Source organism: Tachyglossus aculeatus, chromosome 9 (genome assembly GCF_015852505.1).
Source record: "Tachyglossus aculeatus isolate mTacAcu1 chromosome 9, mTacAcu1.pri, whole genome shotgun sequence".
Taxonomy (NCBI): domain Eukaryota; kingdom Metazoa; phylum Chordata; class Mammalia; order Monotremata; family Tachyglossidae; genus Tachyglossus; species Tachyglossus aculeatus.
Genome location: NC_052074.1, coordinates 58,644,881 through 58,670,625, shown reverse-complemented (window position 1 = coordinate 58,670,625; position 25,745 = coordinate 58,644,881). Strand labels below are relative to the sequence as shown.

General features: G+C 47.0%; 2 protein-coding genes across 7 annotated transcripts in view; one reads left to right on the top strand and one right to left on the bottom strand.

The window, feature by feature from the left end:
- The window catches only part of NFE2L2 (nuclear factor, erythroid 2 like 2), a 49,658-nt gene extending 44,925 nt beyond the window's left edge, over nt 1-4,733 (top strand). For both annotated transcript variants that reach the window (XM_038751621.1, XM_038751622.1), the window contains exons 4-5: nt 1,899-2,084; nt 2,572-4,733. In XM_038751621.1, the coding sequence (XP_038607549.1) occupies nt 1,899-2,084; nt 2,572-3,714 (1,329 nt within the window). In that variant the 3' untranslated portion in view covers nt 3,715-4,733. The remainder of the gene's footprint in view (nt 1-1,898; nt 2,085-2,571) is intronic.
- Nucleotides 4,734-9,253: 4,520 nt separating this feature from the next.
- Nucleotides 9,254-24,465, bottom strand: HNRNPA3 (heterogeneous nuclear ribonucleoprotein A3). Of its 5 annotated transcripts, none has more exons than XR_005452311.1 (12): nt 24,350-24,465; nt 19,001-19,123; nt 18,768-18,914; nt 18,469-18,679; nt 18,151-18,240; nt 17,931-18,026; nt 17,740-17,826; nt 16,772-16,921; nt 15,517-15,642; nt 15,362-15,431; nt 12,434-12,510; nt 9,254-11,019 (listed from the first exon to the last, which is right to left on the bottom strand). XR_005452311.1 is itself a non-coding variant. In XM_038751625.1 (11 exons), exons 1-10 carry the CDS (start codon nt 24,419-24,421, stop codon nt 15,379-15,381), a joined length of 1,155 nt encoding a protein of 384 aa, XP_038607553.1. In that variant the 5' UTR covers nt 24,422-24,465; the 3' UTR covers nt 9,254-12,510; nt 15,362-15,378. The 5 variants fall into 5 exon arrangements, 3 of the variants coding, with proteins under 3 accessions (XP_038607553.1, XP_038607552.1, XP_038607554.1); XR_005452312.1 differs by having other exon boundaries at nt 9,254-9,919; XM_038751625.1 differs by having other exon boundaries at nt 9,254-12,510.
- Between the last annotated feature and the right edge of the window lie 1,280 nt (nt 24,466-25,745).

Below are 25,745 nucleotides of genomic sequence, written 5' to 3'. Positions count from 1 at the left end.
ACCGGTCTCCCGCTGCGGCTCCAGCCTCGGGTTTCCTTTTAGGCCTTTTGGAGGGAGACGGCCTGGTTGCCGGGCTTGGGGCTCCCCGGCTGCCACCAGCACCTGTGGAACGGGGCCCCCCTGAGACTCTCCCGCCCCCAAACTCTGCCAGCCAGCTAGTTGGGCCCGCGTGCGCCGGCCTGGGAGGGGCCAGGACCAACGCTCCGCTTTGCCGCGGACACGGCGGATCAGGTCAGAGCCCGTCTCCGGGCGCCGGGAGCGTCGGCGTCCGGCCCAAGAAGTGGCGCCGAGCCCCTTGGCTGCTGGCCCACCCGCCTGCCGCGGCCGCCGCGGGGCAATGGGGCCGGGCCGGCTAGTGGCCCGGCCTTTACCGGCCACTGAGATGCAGCCCTCGGGCCTCCAAGCCTGGCCGGGGCATCCCCCCCCCCCCCCCAACAACTTCCCATCTCATCGCCACGGAGGCAGGCTCCACCCTGTGACCCGGGCCCAGCCCACTCTAACCCATCACTACCCACATGGGCTTCCTCCCCCTGTCCTGCTTCAAATGTAGAAGGTGGGAAGACCAAGACGGAAAGGGTCCAGCTTGGGGGCCGTGGGAGGGGGGAGGGGGGAACACGGGTGAGTCCAGCCAGTGATTAATGGGAATGTCGAAGCTGTAGCGAACCTGGGGTCTTTTGAGGTTAATTGAAAAGTACTTCACCATCAGAGCCCTGTACTTAGCCCTGGGGGGAATACGACACACCAGAGTTGGCATCACTTTCCCTGCCCACCGGGAGCTTAGACTGGAGGGGGAGATGGGCTACAGTGGGAACCTGGCAGTGTACCCACTCTTAGTGTTCACTCACCTGCTTCTGCATTAGCACGGGGCTGAGGGGTGAAGGAGAGGGCAGCCCAGTGCAGGGGTTGAAGGGGAAGCCGGTTTGGGCCCTAAGGCCACGAGCTTCCACCGACTGCTGGGGAGAGGGAAGGGAGATGCCGGGCCGGCAAGGATGGAGAGGAACTCCTGGACTCAGCTTTGCTTGGAAGCTCCAGGGCTCTCCACTCCCACAGAGCTTGGGGCTTTTTTCTGCCTTTCAAATGCTTCCTATGGGCCAAGTACTGTTCTAAGCCCTGGGGGTAGATAGGAGCTATTCAGGTTGCTCGCAGTCCGAATCCCCATTTTGCAGAGGAGGGAACCGAGGCCCTGAGAAGTGACTCACCCAAGGTCACATAGCAGACAAGTGGCAGAGCTCAGATTAGAGCCCAGGCCTGTGCTGTGCCCCCAGGCCACCTTGCTTCTCTACTTCTTCTGCCCCACTTGGCTGCAGGAGGCCAGGACTCAGTGCCAGGGCTCTGGCCTCAAGTGGGGAAAGCAATAAGGCCCCAGGAGCCCAGCCGATGCCAAAACGCAAACAACGGCAGAACCGGCTCACCGGAGGCTTCAAAGCCAGGTTCCTACAGTGGGAGAGAGAACCATTTTGAAATTCATTGTTCTGATCAAAGAACCTTGGCAGAAGGAAAGTGGCCCCAGGGGGAGGGGGGGTGTCCCAGAAACATGAACTTGAAGAAGGTGTAGTGTTCCCGCTGGCAGGGCCAGGGCGCGCAGGTCCTGATCGGAACCGGCACGCTGACCCAAGGAAGCGGAGGGGCTTGAGGCAGCATGTGGAGTTCATTCATTCAGCCATATTTATTGAGTGCTTACTGTGTGCAGAGCACTGTATTAAGAGCATGGAAAAGTACCTCTTCCTGGCTCTGCCTTCTCCAACTGGTGGATGGAGGAGAAACTCTGGGCCAGAGGTTTGAGGCTGGGGGGGCAGTGGGGCAGCCCAGCCCCCCTCCTCATTAATGCTGATCGGGAGCGCCCTGGGTGGACTTGGCCTAGGGTGGGGGGGTGATAAAGTCTCCGTGCTTGGTCCTAGGTTGCTCCAGCCCCATTTCAATCCCTCAGTCCGCCCCCCGCCGAAAGCAGCCCCGTCTTCGCCCCTCCCAGCCCGACTCCGGCTTCCGCCGAAGCCCCCGTCCTGGAGCCACCCGCCCCGGACTCGGCCACTATGCAAGACATAGAGCAAGTGTGGGAGGAGCTGTTGTCCATTCCAGAGTTACAGGTGAGGCCGGCCCCACGTGGAGAGACCCCAACCACGGGTCCCGTCCCTTCATGCCAATGGGGGCAGGGGAGGACTTGTTGCGGGGTGGGGGGGGGGGGCGGACGGGACAGTCAGGGCAAGTTGAAGTTCACTTTGCTTTTCACAAAGCCAGAGCACCTGGCAAAACCAGCATCTGAACTCAGGCCATTCTGTACAAGAAGAGCGAGGGGATTGATCGCTCACTCGTAGCTTGGTGGGCTCCTTTGTAGAAAGCCCCGCTGGGGCCCACCTCCACCTGGGCTAGGCCTGACCGCCCCCGCCCCCCCGGGGCCCACTCCACAGGGCCCACTCCCTTTGTGTGGCGTGTTCAGTGGCGGGGGAAGGATCGGGAGAGGGAAAGCCCACAGCCCCCCTTTGCACTCTTCACATCGGGGTGACGTACGGGTCGAGTTTTCAGATCGGGCCTCGGTTGCTCGGCCTTCTCGTCACCTTGCCCTTCTTCACACAGTGTCTTAACATTCAAAACGACAAGCAGGCCGAAGTGGCCCCACTGCTGAACCCCGAACCCAAATCGGGCCCGGCGGACCCCCCCTACGGCTTCTACGACGCGCTGTCCCCACTGGCCTGCACCATCAAGAAAGAGATGAGCGACAGCAGCCCCGCCTTCCTCAGTGCTTTTGAGGACAGCGCCCTCCCCGCGCAAGACCTCAGCGTGCCGGGCGCCGGGGCCGAGCCCCCCAGCCCCACGCTCGGCCCCGACTTCTGTGAGGATTTCTACTCCACGTTTGTGGCGGAGCCGGAGCCGGGGGGCCCGTCCCCCCAGGGGGCCCCGAGCCGGTCGCTCACGGACCTGCTCAACGAGCCCATAGACCTGGCCGACCTGGCCCTGTGCAAAGCCTTCGCCAGCCCGCGGCCCCGCAGCGGGCCCGAGGCCAATGACGCCGACTCGGGCATCTCCCTCAACACGAGCTCCGCCGTGGCCTCCCCCGAGCCCTCGGCCAACTCTTCCGTCGACGGAGACGCGGCCCCGGGCTCCAGCGACTCGGAGACGGACGACACCGACGGCAAGAGCCGGCTCCACGCGGGGGCCGAGGGCGGGCGGCGGGCGGACCCGCCCAAGAGGGAGGCGCCGGCCGGCCGGGGGCCGCCCCCGGCCCCCAGGGACAGGCCCGCGGGCCGGCTGGAGGCGCATTTCACGCGAGACGAGCAGAGGGCCAAGGCCCTGCAGATCCCCTTCCCCGTGGACAAGATCATCAACCTGCCCGTGGACGACTTCAACGAGATGATGTCCAAGGAGCAGTTCAGCGAGGCCCAGCTGGCGCTCATCCGCGACATCCGCCGCCGGGGCAAGAACAAGGTGGCCGCCCAGAACTGCCGCAAACGCAAGCTGGAGAACATCGTGGAGCTGGAGCAGGACTTGGATCACCTAAAGGACGAGAAGGAGAAGCTGCTCAAGGAGAAGGGAGAGCACCACCTCAGCCTCCGCCTGCTGAAGCAGCAGCTGAGCAGCCTGTACCTGGAGGTCTTCAGCATGCTGCGCGACCAGGACGGGCAGCCCTACTCGCCAGCCGACTACTCCCTGCAGCAGACGCGCGACGGCCACGTGTTCCTCGTCCCCAAGAGCAAGAAGCCGGGCGGACACGGGAACTAGGCCGGGCGAGCGGGAGGGAGGGAGGGCGGGACGGTGCCGGTCCTGCTCCTGCTGCCTCCGCCGGCCGCAGACCAACCGTTCTTTCGTACTGTTAGACTGAGAGCTCCTACTGTGATGTGAAAGGCAGATTTCAACTCGTGTTTTCTAAGTGATTCTATGCAAATATACAGATTATATAGTCCAGGTTAGTATAGAAAATGCACACCTAAAGATATAAAAGCGTCCAAGTAATAGAAGGCATACGGAAGGATGCAAAAATCAGTAGTTACCTTTTTCTAACGGCTGATGTTTCTTTTCTTAACAGCATTTTTTGGGCTAGTTCCTGTAAGTGTAAATAGTACAGAACTTATTTATATACTATTCCTCCTTTGTTACAACCCTAGATTTATATGAAAATATGATTTAGCTTGCTAAATCCAATTTGTTGCAAGACTAACTGCAGAGACTTTTTTTTATAAATACCAGTTGGACTGAAATTGGCTGCCCTTTTTTCTTAAATTGTTTTGCTTGAGAGTAAATATTTTAATTTAGTAAAAGAGCTGGAATTAATAAAAATATACAAGAGTTAGATCATTGAAATGATTTTTTGGGGAGTCGCCCACGAGACCTTATGCAATAAGTACGCTGGCTCAAAAGGATCCCCCATTAACAAAATTTCCATTCCCGTATCTGGTTATTTTCCACTCACATGTTTTTGTACACTCGACGAGGTGGTCTTAGTATGACAAAATCCCAGGTAGCACTGAGTGTCCGTTCCAGTGAGAGGGCCGCATCTCCGACCAGCTGTTGACGGCAAACGAACTGTGGGTTGAACTCAGGTTCCCACCTTCTCTCTCCGCTGGTGGCTGAAAACATTTTACTCACTTCCACTCGGCTCCCCATGTCCCTTACGGTTTGTAACTTGCAGGCCGGGCACCCCTGTCAGAATGGAACCAGAGCCGCACGCACCACTGGAATCGGTTCTTCCAACCAAAATGGAAAATGCTTTTGAGCACAAATAAAATATTTTTTCTACAGCATTTACTTGCCTGTGTAACGTATGCCGTTGTGCCACTGTTAACTCTGGTGGCCCTTACTCGGTTGTGGTTTACTGGTTTTAAAAGTTGCCTCGGAAATCGCAAGCTGGCAATGTCTTCATCCTTTTCTGCTTTCTCATTTTTTTCCACCCTCGAAGCTCCTACTACAGTGCCTGGGAACAGCTGGGGAACGGGCACACATTCCCTCTCCCATCAGGTCAGCCCTCAAACCTGGGTGAGTGGAGACAGGGTAGGCTAGAACAAGGCCATTGAAGAGGAAGGGTGTAATCAATCATTTATTGAGCGCTTACTGTGTGCAGAGCACTGTACTAAGCCCTTGGGAAATACAAGTTGGCAACATATACAGTCCCTACCCAACAGTGGGCTCACAGTCTAAAAGTGTAAGATGGGGTATGGTTGGAGAGTGGCTAGATGAGAGCTGCTGGGCTACTTAATTAACCCAGGGCTGCCCACCTCCTCCTCAGTATTTTACATTTGAACAATTTCATCTGTTTACAAGGTAGCCCGGGAGGGGATATTGAATTGAATTGAAACCCCACATCACAGAACAGTAATCTAGAAACAATTTCCACAGCACGCCCCCCCTCTCCAGATAACCAACCATAAGCCAGAGATAGTGTTAAGATGAAATACGGAGTTCTTAAACATAGCACATGAGCGCTCAATCGCTTGTCCCGAATATCCTACTGATCCTGTTACATTTTAGGTACTTACTGTGGCTGTCACTCCGTTAAGTGCTGAGGCAGATACAAGGTAATCAGATCAAAGTCCCTGTCTCCCACAGGACTTCCAGTCTAAGAGGGAAGGAGAGCAGCTGTTTTACCCTCCTTTTCCAACAGGCACAGAAAGGTTAAGGGATTTGCCCAAGGTCACGCAGCAGACCCACAGGAGAGCTGGGACTGGAATCTGGGTCTCCTGACTCCTCACCCTGTGCTCTTTTCACCAGATCGCACTGCCTCGTTTACTCAGTTCCTCAGCCTTCCTACCCCAGCTGTTTCTCAACCCAGATCTGATTCTCCAGGCACATTTCCTTTGGGGCTTATACCAGGGTTTGCCCCCAAATGGATTTGGGAGTTCAATTATTCTAATTGATGCAACAATAAGCAAGATGGCCTTTTATGAACTCCAACCATCTACTATTCCAGGAATGCCAAAGGCTGTATGTACCTGTGAACCATTTAGTCTATTGAATCTCTGAAAATCAGTTCACAGGGTGGGTTTGGGTGTTGATGGTGCTGCAGTTGTTGCTGTTCCTCACTACTATAGATGAGTGAACTGGAAATCAGTGAAATTTTTTTGTGGAAAAATGATCTGGGCAGCAGAGTGAATGAAGTACGGCCTGGATTCCCAGCCAGGAGGCTGATAGAGTAACCAAGGCAGGACAGGATAAGTGACTGGATGAACATTGTCATAGTTTGGATGGAAAGGAAGGGGCAGATTTTAGCCCTTTGTTTTTTACTGTAAGGCTGAATTTTTAGTGAATAAAGGACTGGCTCGACAACATCAAACAATCTTTAAGCCATGGACGTTTTCAGCAACTTGAAAGTAATCCCAGCTCTTGGTGAACCTTCATCTGTCTGATAGTGCCCCTGCTCCACATACACAATTGCTTCTAAGTTTTTGGGTCTTTTTAAAGTGGTATTTAAGCACTTACTATATGCCAGATGCTGTACTAAGCACTGGGGTAGACCCAAGATAATAACTGTGGTATTTGTTAAGTGCTTACCATGTGCCAGGCACTGTACTGAACCCTGGGGTGGACACAAGCAAATCGGGTTGGACACAATCCCTAGCCCACATGGGGCTCAGGCTTAATCCCCATTTTACAGATGAAGTAACTGAGGCACAGATAAAGATCGCAGAGAAGGGGTAGAGCTGGGATTAGAACCCAGGTCCCCTGACCCCAAGGCCATGCTCTTTGCCCCAGGCCACATTGCTTCTCACTGTAGTACAAGTGCTGAAGGCTTTAAGATTCTTACTTGCCCAAGGTACCTTCTTGCACTTCAGTAGCAATTTCTAATTTTACATGGCTTTTCCAGAAATTTATTTTGCAGAATCAAAGCCTGATCATGGCACTCAGCTACATTAATCACAAAAATAGTATTTATTGAGCAATTGTGTTCAGAGGACTGTGCTTAGAAAAGTATGAGGTAGGAGACATGACCCCAGGATCTTACAATGCAATTTAGGGAGACAATTTATAGATAGAAAGACGGGCTTAAAATAGTTCACAAGTGCAGAGTGGTTAGGTTGAATGCAAAGAGAGTTTAGAGGCAGGAACCCAGGGTGAATTCTAATAGCACATATCCCCGTGGATTTCAGAGGGCTTTGGAGATGGGGTAAACTGAGCTCTCGTAGATTTGGGGGCAAGAGGGAGGTGAGAAAGAGGCAGGGATTAGAGGTAGGAAAGTCCAGAAAAAGGCACAGTGAGAAGGGTGATTTTGGGAGAAAGGGAAACTGTGAGCTGGTATAGAGCTGAAATGTGACCTTGGGCACTTCTCTGGGCCTTGGTTACCTCATCTGTCAAATTGGGATTGAGACTGACCTTGCCTAGGGTAGGGACTGTGTCCAACCCCATTTGTTGTATCTATCCCAGTGCTTTAATATAGCGCCTGGCACACAGTAAGTGCTTGAACACACATTATCAATTGTTAATAATACCAATACTATTTTTGAGCACCTGTGTACAGATCACTGTACTACATGTTTGGGAGAGTACAAGTTAGACATGAAACAAGGAACAGGGATGTACAACTAAACCCTTGGAGAGGTGGGTGGTGGGGGGAAATCTGCGCTGGACATTTTAGAAGGATGATCTGGGAGCAGAGTGAAGTATGGACTGGAGAGGGAGATCTGTAAGACAAGGGTGATGCACTAGCCAAAGCAGGACATAAAGTGGCCAGATGCTCCTAGTAGCCATTTGGGTGGATCCTTAAGTTGTCCTATTGTAGGGGAAAAAATATTACTTGGTGACAGACTGATAAAGGGGGTTGAAAGTAGGCAAGGATAAGGTGGAGGATAGAAGCTTCAGAGTCAGGGCTGGGTGTTGGGGGGGCAGGGGGGGTTGTACCAAGGGCCTGATGAAACGCTTCAGCAGGGCTTCTGTGGTCACCAACTTCCTTTCTCCTAGGGCACCTTATTAGTGACACTGAGGCTTTTTTAATTAGGTCCTTATGTTTGCCAGTTGCATCACGGTGCCCAAAGGCATGTGTAACAGGATGGCACAAAATACATACGTAAATAAGCAGTAACATTCAAACCTTGCTCCCTTCACCAAGCTGTATCCCTTAATTGCATTCCATTACCCTTAACCAATCTAACAGTCATTTGTATGGCTTCTGCTGCCTCTGCACTTTTCAAACTCCTCGAGCAGCTCAGACGGAGGGAAATACCTCAGGAGGGAAACTACCTCCTACTGTCTGTCTCTCCAGAACCAACTTCTGCAGTCTTGTTCCTTTACATTCCTTCCTTGGCTTTCCCTGAAAAGAACGACAAGCTCAGCAAGATAATCCGCATACACATCAGTAAATTAGAAATCACTTACTCCCCCTCTAAGACAGTAAGCTCATTGTGGGCAGAGAACTGGTCCGCCAACTCCATTGTATTGTACTCTCCCAAGCGCTTAGTTCAGCTTTTTGCATGCAGTAGGTCCTCAATAAATACAATTGCTGGTGAATAAGCACACAGCATTCGAGAGCCCACTCATTCATATGGGACAGCCAGAACTTGTCTTATGTTGTCATATCTGACCCATATTGGGACGTCAGTGAGCCCTGATAGCAGTACAAGACTTGTACAATCTACTTGCTGATTGTATTCAAGAGGCGCTAAAATTAAGTTGTGGGTTGATGGAACTGAGATGTTCTACTACCCAGGGCCCCTTTCTGAAATCGGGTTCTCATGTGGAAACTGCAGTTAATAAGTTGATGCAAGTGGCAGAAGACCCTTCACTATAAACTTTGAGGACAGGGATTATCTATCAACCAACTATTCTGCACTGTTCGATCCCAAGCACTTAGTAGTGTTCTGCATGCAGCAAGAGTTCAATACCACTGATTCCACGCTTGACTAGTATGAAACTATCAGGTGAAATTTGGTTAAAAGGTGAAATGGTTCCAGACACTCGGTATATTTCTCCTATTCCGACAAAACCAGTAACTAGGTGTTGAATGTCAACAGCAATGAGAGTCAAATTCTAGGCTAGAATAGAAAAGGCAGTCATTAACAACTGCTCTCCCCGGGCTCCCTCTTCATCTGACGCTCAGACCCAGGATAGGATGTTACGGAAAAATTCCTTGGTATTTGAGAAAACGAGGTTGCGTTTTTCAGCTCAACAGTTCACATCACTAATGACTGATTAAGGGGGTCGCCCGGAATCAAAAATGCACTGGCTTACCTCTGCCCACCAGTCCCTTCCGGCCTCTCAATAGGATATCGTGGGCATTATCCCTCAATTTAGGTATAGAATTGAGTATCATTGATTGGCAACGAAACACAGCATGTGTTGATGTAACTTGAGTCCAGCCATTTATTTCTCCATTATAGTCCTTTCAGAATGAAACACACTAAACAGTTCAATTCACAGAAGTACAGCAGTTGGGACAAATTACCAAGGGTGATGTTAAGAATCACTGACCGCAAATTTAGAACTTTTACACAGTCACCTCAGTTTGAGAAAGCCACTATACCATACTACTGCTTTATGATCAGAACAGCCCCACAGAGATATCTCCAAGGCTCACTTTAATCTTCTTACTCTGCTCTTCTACATTCTCCTTAAACCATTACCAGTTATGACACACTCTCTCTCTCTCAAACACACACACACACACACACACACACACACACACACACACACTCTCTCTCTCTCTCTCTCTCTCTCTCATTAGGAATCCATGAGCCAGGCTAGAGAGAGAAAATCCAGGGATGGAACAAAATACCCAAACGTGCCATGTACCACAGAAAAGGTCAAGTGCAATTAAAATACAAGCTAAGGGAAAGATTGAAAGATGCATTACAGAAATACCATACATCTACAAAAACCATTAATTCCTTTGCTCTAGGATGAAGTTTGTCAGAAGGCTTGCTAGGAGACACGGCTTAGGTGGTGTCTTGAAACCACAGGGGCAGTTTCTAAAATTCATTGGAAGTTTCTTGCCTGTTATTACCTTAAAAAACACAAGTGATTGGCTCCTTTAGTCTTTCATTAACATTTGCCATTACAACTCAAACTTTCTCCAGGTGTCATTCCAGGCTAGCTTCTGTTCCCTTCTCCCACATACATACCTGTGCTTATTACCGTTCTTTCATTTTTGCTTTAAGCTTTTCTTGAAGGAACAATGTCTTGAATCAGTGGTGTAAATACAAAACACACATCTTTCAAAAATACTTTAATTTAAAAGTTTTATGTACATATTTAATTTTCCTACAAATAACCAACACTGAACATTCAAATCCACCACAGGCAATGTCTTAGTCACATTTGGTTATCCAATGCCAACAAGTGTTTCTACTAACCCCAATTATGAGTCTTATTTTACCTTCTTTTACATCACTGGCCGGAATACTGCTGCTCTGGGAAGGAGTGTTAATCTGCATAACCAAAGCTGATAATCAAGCGTATCTCTTAAAACTGGTAACCATTTTTAGTTTCTCAATAAAACTGAATTAGCTGTTATGACTTATAAAAAGCCCTTTTCATGCCTATATGCTTTGCTTGGAAATTGCTTACCATTTCTTACAAACCCTCTCATTTCCCTCCCAAGCACTTAGTATGGTGCTCTGCACACAGTAGGTGCTCAATAAATACCATTACTCGATTCCCAGTGAGTGGAAGTACACCTAGAAAGCACTTGTTATACAAGTTTTTTTGTTATTAACGGGCAATGAAGGCCAACTTGGCTATTTACTGTGGGCTACAGGAAAAGGAAAAGGACCTTACATTTCAAATATCATACCAGAGCAAAACCATGGCTTTCCTTCTCGTTAATAACTCTAGAGGTATTGCTAAACTGATCAAAAAAACCCCTGGTACCTTACAGCAAAACACTTATTTCTCCTGAAATTGAATTCTAGGGGTTGTAAGCCACCACCCTTGCACCTGTCAGAAATCAAGTGGGTCATTTCCAAGTCTTGTGATTAGAGATCATCCACATTAGGAAGGAGCTGACTTTTACACAAGTGTCAAGACTTTAGATCACCTATACCAAGTGGAAGGCTTTTCCTCTGTGTCCAACAATGCCCTCGCCATACGCCCAGGTGAGGTGGCCTATGGGAAAAATGAGGGATCAAGCTGGGTTTTGCGAGGCTGCCACCCCTACAACCTTTCACTTACCCTGACATCTAAGAGGAGGTACATGGCCGGTGAACCTGGAAGCATAGCTCATCTGTAGTACTGAGGAATGGCAACAACTGCAGCACTATCAACACCCAAGCTCACCCTGTACACGAGTCGGGTGCTTGGCACAGCACTGCTGTTGCCTGTTTCAAGGGCATCCAGAAAACGTAATAAAGCTAAATTTAAGGGAGACTAATTTCACTCCATCACATTTCCCCTCTGTATTAACCAGCAACCACCGATGAATGTCTTTTGGTGTTTAAGAATGTTGCTTTGCCTGGGATTTTGACACCTGTTTTGTTTCCTGTCTCCCCCTTCTAGACTGTGACCCCGTTTGTTGGGTGGGGACCGTTCTCTATATGTTGCCAACTTGTACTTCCCAAGCACTTAGTACAGTGCTCTGCACACGGTAAGCGCTCAATGAATATGATTGAATGGTAATATGTATTTGGTCTGGCAGCATACTTCAAGTTAGTACAAGTCCAAGTCAGTACAGGTAAACATAGTTTTGGAATCTGCTTTGTTAGCACTTATACGCCATTGAATTTCCACAGGTCTGTGGTGTCCCAAAGCAGGCTGGTCCATTTTAAGCCTGTAGTAAACTCATCACCTTCCAAAAGTGAATATTTCTGGCCAACAGGATGTCATTTGCATAGATAACTGGCAGAATTCAAAGGCACCAACTCCTCCAAATCCAAGTAACCTTTGGGATCAGGCCCACTTTAAGACAGCAGCTTAAAATAGATGTAAGCTTTTTAAAACAGAAATCTGATTGTGAGTGACTTGAGTGTAACTGTTTTGTACCTTGATGCTAAGTGTCTAACGTGGATTAATTAAAAGTTAGTTTTCCTCTCTCCCACCCCCTGGTAAAACGAGGAGGCTCGAGCTCTACTCATTCAAATACCAATGCCAGACTCTGGAAAGTTTTACCTGTTACACATTGTTTTCCAGCCCCAATTGATAAACTGAGCTCATCTAAACAAGTTCATCAATGCAAGATTATTGATGGTGTTTTGCATAGGCTCTTCAGAGGTAATGTTCTCCTGCTTGTGGAACTTGATTCTGCTCGAGGGCATATTCATGCTATTGCAAGGGCACTAATAAACAAGTCATCAGAAGGGCTGTGGAATATAAACCCAAAGGTCGATTGCCTGTGTTAACTGGTCCCAGGGAAAAGAAAAAGAGTAATTTTAGGAGGTCTTCTGACCTTCAGTCACCCCACTACCTTTGGAATTAGGGCAGACGTACAGAATACCAGCATGAAATAAAGGGCTAAAATTGAAAGGCCCATAAATAAATGCAAGGGGTCATGAGCAGACATTTTAGCATACACTACAAACCTTACCCAGCCAGAAACCTTCGAATTTTAAAGATGGTATGCAAGGCTTTCCTCGTTTAGGCATGAAGTGGCTCTCATTCAACCTGCAAATTAAAGAGATGACTCTTACCTTGCTTAAAAAAAAAAAAAAACACATTACGTTTTAATTGGTGAAAAAATTAAAATGCAAGCCTTACCTAGGCTTATTGCCCTTCCTTTTAGGTCTAAACGCTAGACCTATTGACTGTGCCAACTCAAGTAGCTATCACTCAAGGAGGTTCCAAAAGGCGAAGAACTCTTGGCTAGACTTTCTTCGATATTTCGGCAGTAATAGGCAGATTTAACTAGCTTTTGGAAAGCTTCTCACTATCAGCCCCGTATCTTATGCCTTCACTTCTCTGAAGTTGAAGCTGTTGCCTTGTCATTCTTTAATTATGCTGACTTGTCCACACTGAATAGGCTGCGGAAGTCCTGTCTTAGTGAGTTTCCTTTGATCCACCCTGTGCTAAAAAGTACATCTTAATTTCTTTAAAGCTGGTTAAGTCACTGTTCTTGTGGCTTATTTTTCCACGATACACAAAAACTAAACTATCGCTTAAAAATTTTTTTTTTTTACACATCCAGATTTAACCTTAGATTGCAAAACAGCTCATTTGATCATTTATCATCACGAAATCAGTTTGAACATCAATACAATGGTAATACATCAATGATTAACTACATATGCCTTGGTGAATGGATACTGTCAAGGTTTTTCCTTTAAGTAATTCCATTTTGCAAACCAGAAAGAGCGGGTTATTTTTCCCCTTCACCCCCAAATCCTAGCAGGCACACACATCAATTTGCTATTGGTGTGTGTGAGTTGTGACAATCTGGAGCCCCGTTTGAAGAATGCATCTTCCACAGTGTTTTTTGAAGCAGGTCCCCAGAAACAGTTAGCTCTTAACATTGACAGTAATCCTTCAGTTTTCCACACTTCCAGAGTCAAGTGATTTTTATTTTCAATATGCACCCATTTTATGTAATCCATGAGCAAGCAGAGTCGGTTGCTTGTGACACTGAATGGTTTGTGACATTGCCACACCTGTGGAAGCCCATTTCTGGATCGGATGGGTATTGCCTGCTCCCAATCTTGCAATGACCAAGTGAGGAAAGGCAATGCCATCACATGCCAACCTGGTCCCACGGTCCTTTCACCTTTCAGGTCTCCCCTTTCCCTTCCCCACGCTGCGTCTAGTTCTTATGCAAACAAAAAGGAGGGTTTTGGTGACAATGTTCAACTCTAGGGGAAGGACGACAGCAAGGCACGTATACAGTCTGAACACAAATTAAGCACTGACCGGGGCAAGACAGTTTTGGCGGGCTCTGCACAAGGTGGCCACAAGACTGACAAGTTTGTGGTCTTAGGAACACTTAGACTGGAGCTTGCTCAAGCAAGCTGGTGGATTATATCAAGGGTGTAGGTGGGTATATAAACAAGACCAAAGACTAGTATCTAGAGTCCACTTTTATTCTCTCATGGCCTAGTTCGGGTCTGAGTTCCCATCTCCGAAAGCGAAAGGCTAAATCGTCCTCTTTTGCCGCTATGGGCAGATAGGTTTTTAAATAAAAATTTGATCTGACAAGTTTTCACCTGGGCCATCCTTAAGTTCAACCAGCAAATGCTATGGGTAAATAAATCGGTAGGAAAGCATGCCATCCATTAAGTGTTTCACAATGCGTGCTTTTTATTCTGTTGCTCCAACAGCTTGTATAAATTAGACACACGAAACCAAGGCAAGTACTTGAAGGTCTTTGGGTCTTTCCCTCTCCCTTAAAAACCAATTAAAAAAAAACCCTGGTACCCACTCTCTGCCGTAGGGCAGTCTGTAAATCACTTAAGGGGGGGGGGTGCAAAAAAAAAATCTACTGCTTCAACTTAAGCAGGAGAATGTAGACATTTTCCTACATCCATACCAAAGATGGCAGCTCAAGTGTAGTCCTGGAAAATCTTAGAATGGATTGTTTTCCTGTTTGTTTTTTAAAACAAAGCAAGGACTCTCGTGGAACCCACTAAATCATAAAGAATGGCATTTCTAAAAAATTATATGCACAAACCGAAAGGTAATTTGGAAGTTTTCATTTGAATGTAAAGCTTGATGCTTTTTAAGTCACATATATACTAATTTAATCACCCGATTCTAGTTGTTATCTAAAACACATATTGCAAACATACAAGTCTCTATTCTCTCCACATGTGTCAAGTCCCATTCACATCAATGGGAACTACGGTTTGGGTCCGGGGAGAATAGATTTCCCCTTAGACTGCAAGTCGGCAGGTGTTTCTTTACAGTTAACTTTAGCAAAAAATTCATACAAAAGAGTAATTTAACAAATGCAGTGATCCTTTCTCTACTTGTTAACCCACAAGGAAACACCTTCAAAATTGCATTTTTCACCTTTGTTATAGGATCTGTACTAAAATGTAGAAAAACTGAACTACACAAGTATTGAAAAGTTAAAAATTCCTTAATTTTTTATTCCTGGTACCACTACCACAATTTACAGGGCAATATACCTGATGTAATGAAAAGAAAAAGAAAAAAGACAAAGCTACAACAGATAAAAGACCTCAGGAATGTACATCTAATTGACACTACATTGCATTAATCAATAGCTGCACTTTTTGCAAACTGTGGCTATGACAGTCCTGAACAAGAAGGGTTTCCTGTTTAAGCTGCAGTAACTTTTCTGACTATGGATCATCGTTCCTTCTGTGGCAGATTTTTACAGTTCCTCTAACGCATTTGGGACGACTGTCTCAAAGTAACCTGCAGCTTTCCTGACAACTCCTCGCTCTCTCTCCTGCTAAGAACTGTAGCCTGTTGAATAATATAGGATAAAAAAGTTATTACACTCAATGAAGGCAGAAGCTTTTTCTTTTATCATTTGCAATAAATGTGTTAAGATACCTACCCTTTTCTGCTGGGTATTTAGAACCTTCTGCTACCATATCCACCACTCCCACCACCAGATCCATAACCACCTGCAAGTGCACAGACAAGTACATTAGTACAGACTTCCTGGCAGAGGCACTTTTGGAATTAGACCAAGAAAGCCTGGCTACTTACCACCATAGGGACTGCCTGAGCTCCTTCCACCAAAACTGCCTCCTCCTTTCATGGGTCCGTAATTTGACTGTTGCTGTCCACTGTAATTTCCAAAATCATTGTAATTTCCACTGCCACCATAGTTACCTGAAATCAAAGCAGATACGGTAACCGTTAGAGCCACTCTTATATTTAACATCATCTCCCGGCAAAATTCAATCCCAAAGTAGACATGCAGTTTGGTGTATAAAATGAATGTACACCCAAGTTTGAAAAACTCAAGGAAGCGAGAGGAAATCAACATTGAGAGGTTAACAATGACTAAAATTTCACTCCTTATTCCGGTTCCATTTCCACCTGCCTCTTTGCTGGGATTTTTTTCCCCCCTTCAAATACTTTTAATCAGATTGGAAACACTTGAGGTAAAACAGAGCCAACACTGGATGGCCGTAAGACAGGAGCAGCTAAAAACCAGGTCTGCCAATCTATACTGAATTCACGATCTGCAGGGAGCAGCTTCTAAGAGCCCAGTTAAGTCAAGACTGGCCACTTGGCTCCTCAAAAAAGATCACCTCCGGCTCGGCCGATACCAATGGCACCTGTGGGTAGGTGGCAGGCGACACACCTCAGAACTGTGCAAGTGGTCCTCAAGGACAAAGATCTATTAACCCACTCCTGTTCTAATCGATCTTAATATGGAATTCATGGGGGAAGGAGGTAGTTAGTTATGTGGACTTAGGATCATGAGTCAAGCCAATATTCCTATTTGCCTCCTTAGGGCCTGAAGGGCTCATCCTGTCCAAGGGGTCCACAGACATTTGTGGAAATGGCACGTGTACTCCTGGAGTCAGATACTTGGAAGCTGAAAATATGCTTGGGGCTCTAGGTCTAAACCGTCAACTCAGTAAGACATAGGATTCTGTCTCACTAATGAGAGGTTCCTGGTTTCAACTGGTTCTAAGTTAAAACAAGCTACCTGTAAGGAGCAACACAGGTATAAACAGTGCATCATGTGTTATTTTAAGTAGTAAGCAGAGAAAATTTAAAATATGACTATTTTAGCTTAAATTTAAACTTAAGCTTGTAATCAGTTTGGGGTGTTAATCTTAATCAAGTCACTAAGCACCATACACAAGAAAAACCTACTTTCAATAGATTTTTAAGAAACTATATCCTTATTCCCCAAGTGAAACCTCTTTACCTCTTAAAGTGAATCTACAGTAAACTAACATTTTAAAGCCTACAATAAAAAAGGAAATAAAGACGTGTAGCTTACCACCACCAAAATTTCCTCCTTCATTGTAACCATCATATCCTCCTCCTCCACCACCACCACCATATCCACCTCCTTGGTTTCCGTATCCTGGTCCACCACCACCATAACCCCCTCTACTACTGTAGCCAGGACCACCTCCATAGTTGCCACCTAAAAAAATTAAGAGTCACATGTAACATTTTAGACTGTGAGCCAACTGTTGGGTAGGGACTGTCTCTATATGTTGCCAACTTGTACTTCCCAAGCGCTTAGTACAGTGCTCGGCACACAGCAAGCACTCAATAAATACGACTGATTGATTGATGTAACACCCACTTCACTTTAAAAGCAGTTGTTAAAATTACTGTAATTACCCAAGGGCCTTTTTACAAGGTTAACGAAATAGTATACGGTTAACACACTGAATATACTTTAGTTTTGAGGAGACTTGTACGCTCAGCTTGACCCTCTAGACCGTAAGTTCCTGGTGAGCAAGGAATGTGTCTGCCGACTCGGCTGCGTTGTACACTTCCAAGTGTTCAGTTCTCTGCACATAGCGCTTAACACCACTGATGGATTGATTTTTGCATATATACACAAAAGCATACAAAGCACCTGCATGCCACTGGCTCCCAGCACTGAATTTGAACGCCTTTAACTTAGGCTCACAAATGGATGGCTATCGTGTTGTAAGACTCAACAACAAATACAATAAGCAAGCTTCTCAATGCTTCAATTCTCCCCAAACCCAAACACACTTCCTATAAACGTTTTCTAGTTGGGCTGGTCACTGCTGTTCATTACTAGTCAGTTAACGGACAAATGAAACACATGTATGACCAAATTTCCATTCTACCTAGTTTTCTCTTACATTTATTCTTTTCTGCCTTAGAATCAGTGTAACATCAAACATCATAAGTAAAACTGGGTAGCCTACCTCAAACTAAGTTTCCAAGAAGCAAAACAAGTATGACATTATCTGCACTTACCATCGCCACCAAATCCATTGTATCCACCATCACCTCCTCCATAGCTACCTCTACTACCACCACCTCCTCCACCACCACTATAGCCTCCTGCACAAACGAGAAAAAGAGAAAGCGAGAAAGATTTAAAATTTTTGGTACAACACCTCTGTTCTTTAAGCACCTTTACCCTGAATTTCTCCAAGTCACCTTACCTCTTCCACCAAAGTTTCCTCCACGGCCAAAATTCCCTCCACTGCCTCCAAAGTTTCCTCCACGGCCCATGAAATTGCCTGAGCCACCGCCACGACCTTAAAATAATTTAAGCCGGTCAGGAATGACATACAACTGTACATGAGCACTCCTACAATCTACATAATAGTAATAATAATGATGGTATCTGTTAAGTGCTTCCTATACACCTTCCTAACTTACCTCTTTGTGAGCCAGCCGACTGCATCTCTTGCTTCGAAAGGGCTTTCTTCACTTCACAGTTATGCCCATTTATGGTATGATATTTTTGAACTAAAAGAAAAGAGGTTTTCTTAAGAAAATAAAAAACTTAATGGCAACAGGTCACTTTAAAAACTCAACACTGGCGGAGCGTGCATAAGCAATCTTAAAGACAGGATGAGGTAAACTTACACACACACACACACAAACCCACGCCACACAATTGTGGATGATCACTTTTAGAATCACCAGTCTTGTTTCCGACTGACCTAATCTCAAACCTGGGAAATCGTTACATACCAACAATTTTATCCACTGTATCATGATCATCAAAAGTAACAAAAGCAAATCCTCTCTTCTTCCCACTCTGCCGATCTTCCATAACTTCTATGGTTTCAATCTTCCCATACTTTTCAAAGTAATCTCTTAAGTTATACTCTTCTGTATCTTCTTTAATGCCACCAACGAATATTTTCTTCACTGTTAGATGGGCTCCAGGCTTTACGGAATCCTAAACAAAATTGCACAGAAGTTTAAAACTTCATTTTGACCCGCATTTTCCTCGACGGCACACGGCTAGAACAAGTTTTTAAACATACTTCTCTAGAAACAGCTCTCTTTGGTTCCACTACACGGCCATCCACCTTGTGGGGCCGAGCACACATGGCTGCATCTACCTCTTCTACACAAGAGTAAGTCACAAAGCCAAAGCCTCTGGAACGTTTCGTTTGTGGGTCTCTCATCACCTAAAAGGCAGAGAAAAACGATAAGCTTTCCATTTACCCTAACCATTGTTTTCTTTTCTTAAAGACCCTTTTTTATAACAACTTACCACACAATCCGTGAGAGTGCCCCATTTCTCAAAGTGTTCTCTCAAGCTATCATCTGTAGTCTCAAAACTCAAGCCACCAATGAACAGTTTTCTCAACTGCTCTGGTTCCTTCGGATCATGGCCCTGAAAAGAGATGCAACATTTTAACAATTGCAGGTTTTTGGGTGTGGTTATTTTTGGAATTAGAGGTAAGGATTGTGTGGGGTAAAGTGAATGTAATATAGAGTGGATGTACAAATCTTTTGGGAGGTAAGGGGGTGGGGCTGTGCCCAAAGAATCTCCAATTCAATGTCCTGCTTTAGAATTACATTTCAAGTGCTCTAGAGCAGTTAATACAGTAACCTAAAGTGTCACTCTTATGGCCATCCAGGAGGAAGGGAGGGCAGGAAGGCTCCCTGAGAGAAGTGTGTACTAATTTATTGTACTCTTCCCAAGGGCTTAGTCAAGTGCTCTTCACAGAGCAGACACTCAAATACTATTAATTCGCCTATTAAGGCAGTATAAGATGAAGAAAACACGTGTAGGGCCATGTATGGAACAGTGCTTAGCACATGATAAGCGCTAACAAATACCATTATTATTATGTCTATCAAAGTAGAAGTTTCCAGGTTTGGTCTGGAGCTTGGTATATGCTCTGCCGGTGTGGCTGTGCCAACACCAACCCAAAAGATGCTCTACCTGATCTTAGTATTTGGAATGACATATAACTAGGAATTTTTATTCTCCTGCAAATTACCCCAGTTTTATTCGGACACAGTGAGAGAGAGGGACTATGGACAACAGCTGCCTAAGAGCCAAATATATTTGACTGCAAATCCAGATAGGCCAACGAATATCTAAAAGCCCTATAATTTGAGGAATGTGAACTGCATTTTAAATACTACAACCTCTAATTAGTGGGCACTTGATTTTAAGATTCTCATGTTTAAACTGTTTTCACTTGGGACCTAGTTTTTTCTCCTCCCCTCAACTGCCACTATAGCATTTCTATAGTCTTTTGCATGAAAAGAGTCTGGGTTAAAAAAAAAAAAAACTTCTTTGCTCTTCTGTCAGCAACCCATTAAAGCTTCCTCTTTGTTCGCATTCATTCTATGCAAGTTTAGTGTACAGCAGAGATACGAAGTTTTCATCTTAAGTGTGGGGGGCTGGGTGAGGACGGGGAAATCAAGAAGCTTCAAATAACTAACAGGTGATAGAGCCACCATTTCGTCTTTTGGCCCTGACCAGGAACACTCAGTCTGTCAAAGATTTGGGATGAGCAAATCTGGGAGTCAAGGTCAAAAGAACCGGAGCGGGCTTCTGTAGAGAAAGGACATTTTTTCCACTTGTGGACAGAACTCAGCAAAAACTGCCAAATGGAGATTTTTAAATATTGATTTTATCCTTCCTCTATTTCTAATTTAAGGCTGCCCTACGGTCCAAATATCAGCAGCACGTGATTTGTTTGCAGAGGCCAAAGTTTCACATTTTTCTTTTTCATGTGCTCTCTTTGAATTCAATAATTTTGATCTTTATGCATCTAGGTAGAGCCACCGTACAGATACTGAACATGGGCATTTTATTGAGTAATGACCAACAGCTGTCATTTTCCAACAGATGTGACCAATATTTTACAAAGACCCTACCCAATCTGCTATCAAATGCCCTAGTAACGGTTTAGCTTTATTTAAAGGCCTACGCCACAGGGAATTTGGTTGATGTTTCCTGTCTCTAAGTTATCCGTTTTTAAACAGGAAGTTTCAAATGTATGTTTCTGGCCCTATCCCGGGTAAATTCCTTGATGGAATTCGGATTAAGAGATCATCGGACTCCTCCCAGTTAAGAGGAAAGGGGAGCTCTCGAACCTCTTCAGCAGATAGGGTTATTGTTTGTTTTAAAAACGGTAGCCGCAGAGAGTGGGCATTTTTTAAAGCCCAGAGGTTAAGGCAATGAAGATCGGAGAGCTAACTCATGCTGACAGAGCTCTTCAACATGGGTTCCCGACCCCTCATGTCACTGACCATGCAACAGGCTCCATGATCAATTTCACAAACTTCCTCCCCACGGACTGATTCCAGTGGGAGTAAATAAGCATTATTGTTATTATTATAGTATTTAAGCGGATACTATGTCCTCAGTATTGTTCTAAGCGCTGGGGTGTTATGATAGTATTTAAGCGGATACTATGTCCTCAGCATTGTTTTAAGCGCTGGGGTAGATTTGAGGTGATCAGGCTGTTCCACGTGGGTCTCACAGTCTTAATCCCCACTTTCCAGATGAGGTCACTGAGGCCCATAAGTGGATGATGGGATTTGTTAAGCGTTTACTAGGTGCCAAGCACCACTCTAAACGCTGGGGTAGGTACAAGGCCATCAGGTTGCCCCACGTGGTTCTCAGTCTTAATCCCCATTTTCCAGATGAGGTCACTGAGGTACACAAGTTGATGATATTGTTAAGCGCTTACTACAGGCTAAGAACACTCTAAGAGCTGCGATAGATACAAGGTCATCAGGTTTTCCCACGTGGAGCTCACAGCCTTAATCCCCATTTTCCAGATGGAGGCAACTGAGGCCCAGAAAAGTTGATGGCGATGGTATTTGTTAAGTGAGATGGGCTGGGCACTGTACTAAGCGCTGGAGTTAAGTTACTCACCCAAGGTCGCGCAGCAGCCCAGCGGCTGGATCGGAAGCCACGTCTTCACTCCCAAGCCCTTGGTCTTGCCAACAAGCCATCAAGAACCCAACCGAATTGGTATTTAATAGTAACAACGATGGTATTTAAGCCCTTACTATGTGCAAAGCGCTGCTCTCAGCGCCGGGGTGGATACAAGGTGATCAGATTGTGAGCCCCACGTGGGTCAGTCTTCATCCCCATTTTACAGATGAGGTCATTGAGGCACAGAGAATAATAAATACTGGTGGTAATTGTTAAGCGCTATGTGCGATGCAAGTTGATCCCACGTGGGGCTCAAGTCTTCACCCCCATTTTACAGATGAGGTCACTGCGGCCCACTGAAGTGACTTGCCTAAAGTCACATGGCCATGTGAGGGAGGCGGGATTAGAACAAACGACCTCCGACTCCCAAGCCCGGGCCGTTCCAATGAGTCACAAATATTTAATATTATTAATGTGGGGGGGGGGGGGCGCTGCGATGGTAAAGAGTTCGAAAAATACGGTGGATCTTTTAAAAAGGTGTAGGGAATAAGAGGCCTCGGAGATGAAAGTGATCCGGGCCGGAGTTGGGGCCTCGCAACCGATCAGGGCTGCGGGCGTGGTGTGGTCAGGAGGCCTTCCCAGACCCTTCCTCCTCTCCTCCTTCAACTCCCCGCAGCACTTGGATATAAATTTGTACAGATTTCCTACTCTAGTTATTTTACTTTTACATATTTACTATTCTATTTAATGATGCGCGCAATGCATTTGTACGGATTACTCTATTTTACTCGTACGTTATTTACTACTCTGTTAGCGGTGCTTACGATATATCTGCACACTTTCCTCTCTTTTCCTTGTACGTATTTCCTATTCTGTTGGCGGGGCGCACCATATATTTGCACACATTCCTCTATTTTACTAGTACGCAATTCCTATTGTTAGCGGTGCGCACGCTATATTTGCACGCATTTCTCCCTTTTACTTGTACGCATTTCCTATTGTTAGCGGAGCGCACGCTATATTTGCACACATTTCTCCCTTTTACTTGTACGCATTTCCTATTGTTAGCGGTGCGCACGCTATATTTGCACACATTTCTCCCTTTTACTTGTACGCATTTCCTATTGTTAGCGGTGCGCACGATATATTTGCACACATTTCTCCCTGCTTGGACTGAAGAAACCACACACACACTCACTCGCATTCTCATTCTCCCCACAGCACCTGTATATATGTATATATGGTTGTACATATTTATTACTCTATTTATTTATTTATTTATCTTGTACATTTCTATCCTATTTATTTTATTTTGTTGGTATGTTTGGTTCTGTTCTCAGTCTCCCCCTTTTAGACTGTGAGCCCACTGTTGGGTAGGGACTGTCTCTATGTGTTGCCAATTTGTACTTCCCAAGCGCTTAGTACAGTGCTCTGCACATAGTAAGCGCTCAATAAATACGATTGATTGATTGATTGATTGATCGATTTTACTTGTACGCATTTCCTATTCTTCTGCTAGCGGTGCGCACGCTCTATGTGCACACACTTCTCCCTTTTCCTTGTACGTACTTCCCATTCTGCCAGCGGTGCGCACGCTATATTTGCACACATTTCTCCCTTTTCCTCGTACGTATTTCCCATTCTGCCAGCGGTGCGCACGCTATATTTGCACACATTTCTCCCTTTTCCTCGTATGTATTTCCTACTCTGTTACCTGTGCGCATCACATATTTGAACACATTTCTTTCGTACGTATTTCCTACTCTTCTGTTGGCGGTGCGCGCGATACACTCGCACCCACTTCCCTATTTTCCTTATACGTATTCCCTATCCTATTCCCTAAAGGCGAGCCGACATCTTTAATCCCATGAAGAGGATTTTGACTCCCGTCTCCCTGTTTTAATAATAAGAATAATAATAATTGGCATTTGTTAAGCGCTATGTGCGAAGCACCGTACTAAGCCCTGGGGAGGACACAGGGTGAGCAGGTTGTCCCACGCGGGGCTCACAGTCCTAACCCCCATTTTACAGGTGAGGTCACTGAGGCGACCAGAGAAGCGACCTGCCCAAGATCACGCGGCGGGCGTGGGGCGGGGTCGGGATTCGAACCCATGACCTCGGACTCCAAAGCCCGGGCTCTCTCCACCGAGCCACGCTGCCTCTCCTCGTTTTTTGTCGTCTTGTGCCTGTGAGGCCGTTGTCGGGGAGGGGCCGTCTTTATATGGCGTCGCCTCCCCAAGCGGCTACTACAGCGTCCTGCAGGCGCTCAGTACATAGGATTGAGGGAGTGTGAGAGAAAGAGGGGCCTCCCGCCTCCCCCCGCCCTCTTTTCTCCCCCTTCCCGCGCTCTGCTCTGCCGGGCGCCGCTGAGGCGAAAGAGGCGGCGGCCGCCATTGCGGGCCAATGCGCCATTTCGCAGCGCTCGGGATCAATGTCAATGTGGCGGCGGCCGAATGTCCCGGATGTGCCGAATGTCCCGGATGTCCCCGCCCTCCCCCCTCCCCCCCCCCCCATCGTCGTCGTCTCCTTCCCAACCGCCCGCCGGGCCGCGCTCCTCCGCCATGGCGGCTCGGGCGGCCAGGCCCGGCGGTGAGGAGACGACGAGGCGGGCGGCCGCCATGACCCCGCTCTTCCCGCCCCCTCAGTGCAGAGCGCGGGACCCTCCCTCCCCGCAGCGTCCCCCCCGTCCCTCCCTCATCCCCGTCCCCCGAATACCTCCTCCCCCCGGCGGCGGCGGCGGCGGCCGGAGTCGGGCTGGGGGCGACCGGGCGGCTGTTTTACCTCCATTTTGCGACCGGGACTCGCCGCCTCCGACTCGGGTTCAATATGGGACCGAGAGGAAGAGGCGGAGGGGAGGGGGGCGGGCGGTCACGTGACGCGCTTTCCGCGCGCCGCCGGCCGGGGATTGGCCGAGGGGCGGGGGGGGCGCCGCCGCGCAGGCGCAGTCCGCTCCGTTTTCCCGCCCTCGGGGCCCGGCCCCGCCCCCTCCCCGCGCGCGCGCGCGCGCGCGCCCGGGAGGGGGAGGGGAGGAGAAGGAGGCGCCTTGTCTTTCTCCTCATGATGGCGGAAATGCGGTCGGGGACGGCGGCCTCCCTCCCCGTCCCCACCGCCTCCCCCCCCCCATTTTGGGCGGCAGGCGACCCGCCATGACACCGTCCCCCCCCCTCACCGCCCATTTTGGGCGGCAGGCGACCCGCCATGGCTCCTCACGCGGGCCCGCGCCCCTGAGGCGGCAAGAAGGCCTCTCCCTGCCACGCGGTGTGGAGGGAGAAAAAAAAAAAAAAACCCCACAGAAAGGCCGACGTGGGGGGCCTTCCAGAAACGCTTTAAAACGGTTATCTTAAGATAACCTGTCTATATATTTGTACATATTTATTACTCCATTTATTTTACTTGTACGTATCTATTCTATTTATTTTATTTTGGTAATACGTTTGGTTTTGTTCTCTGTCTCCCCCTTCTAGACTGTCCCTGTGTGGACTTCCCAAACCCTTAGTATAAAACGGTTATCTAAAGATAACCTGTATATACGTTTGTACATATTTATTACTCTATTTTACTTGTACATATCTATTCTATTTTATTTTGTTAATACGTTTGGTTTTGTTCTCTGTCTCCCCCTTCTAGACTGAGCCCACTGTTGGGTAGGGACTGTCCCTGTGTGGACTTCCCAAGCCCTTAGTATAAAACGGTTATCTTAAGATAACCTGTATATATGTTTGTACATTTTTATTACTCCATTTATTTTACTTGTGCATATCTTTATTTTATTCTGTCAGTATGTTAGGTTTTGTTCTCTGTCTCCCCCTTCTAGACTGTGAGCCCGCTGTTGGGTAGGGGCTGGCTCTGTACGGCCTTCCCAAGCCCTTAGTATAAAACGGTTATCTTAAGATAACCTGTATATATGTTTGTACATTTTTATTACTCCATTTATTTTACTTGTACATATCTTTACTTTATTTTGTTGGTATGTTTGGTTTTGTTCTCTGTCTCCCCCTTCAAGACTGTGAGCCCGCTGTTGGGTAGGGACTGTCCCTGTGTGGACTTCCCAAGCCCTTAGTATAAAACGGTTATCTTAAGATAACCTGTATATATGTTTGTACATTTTTAT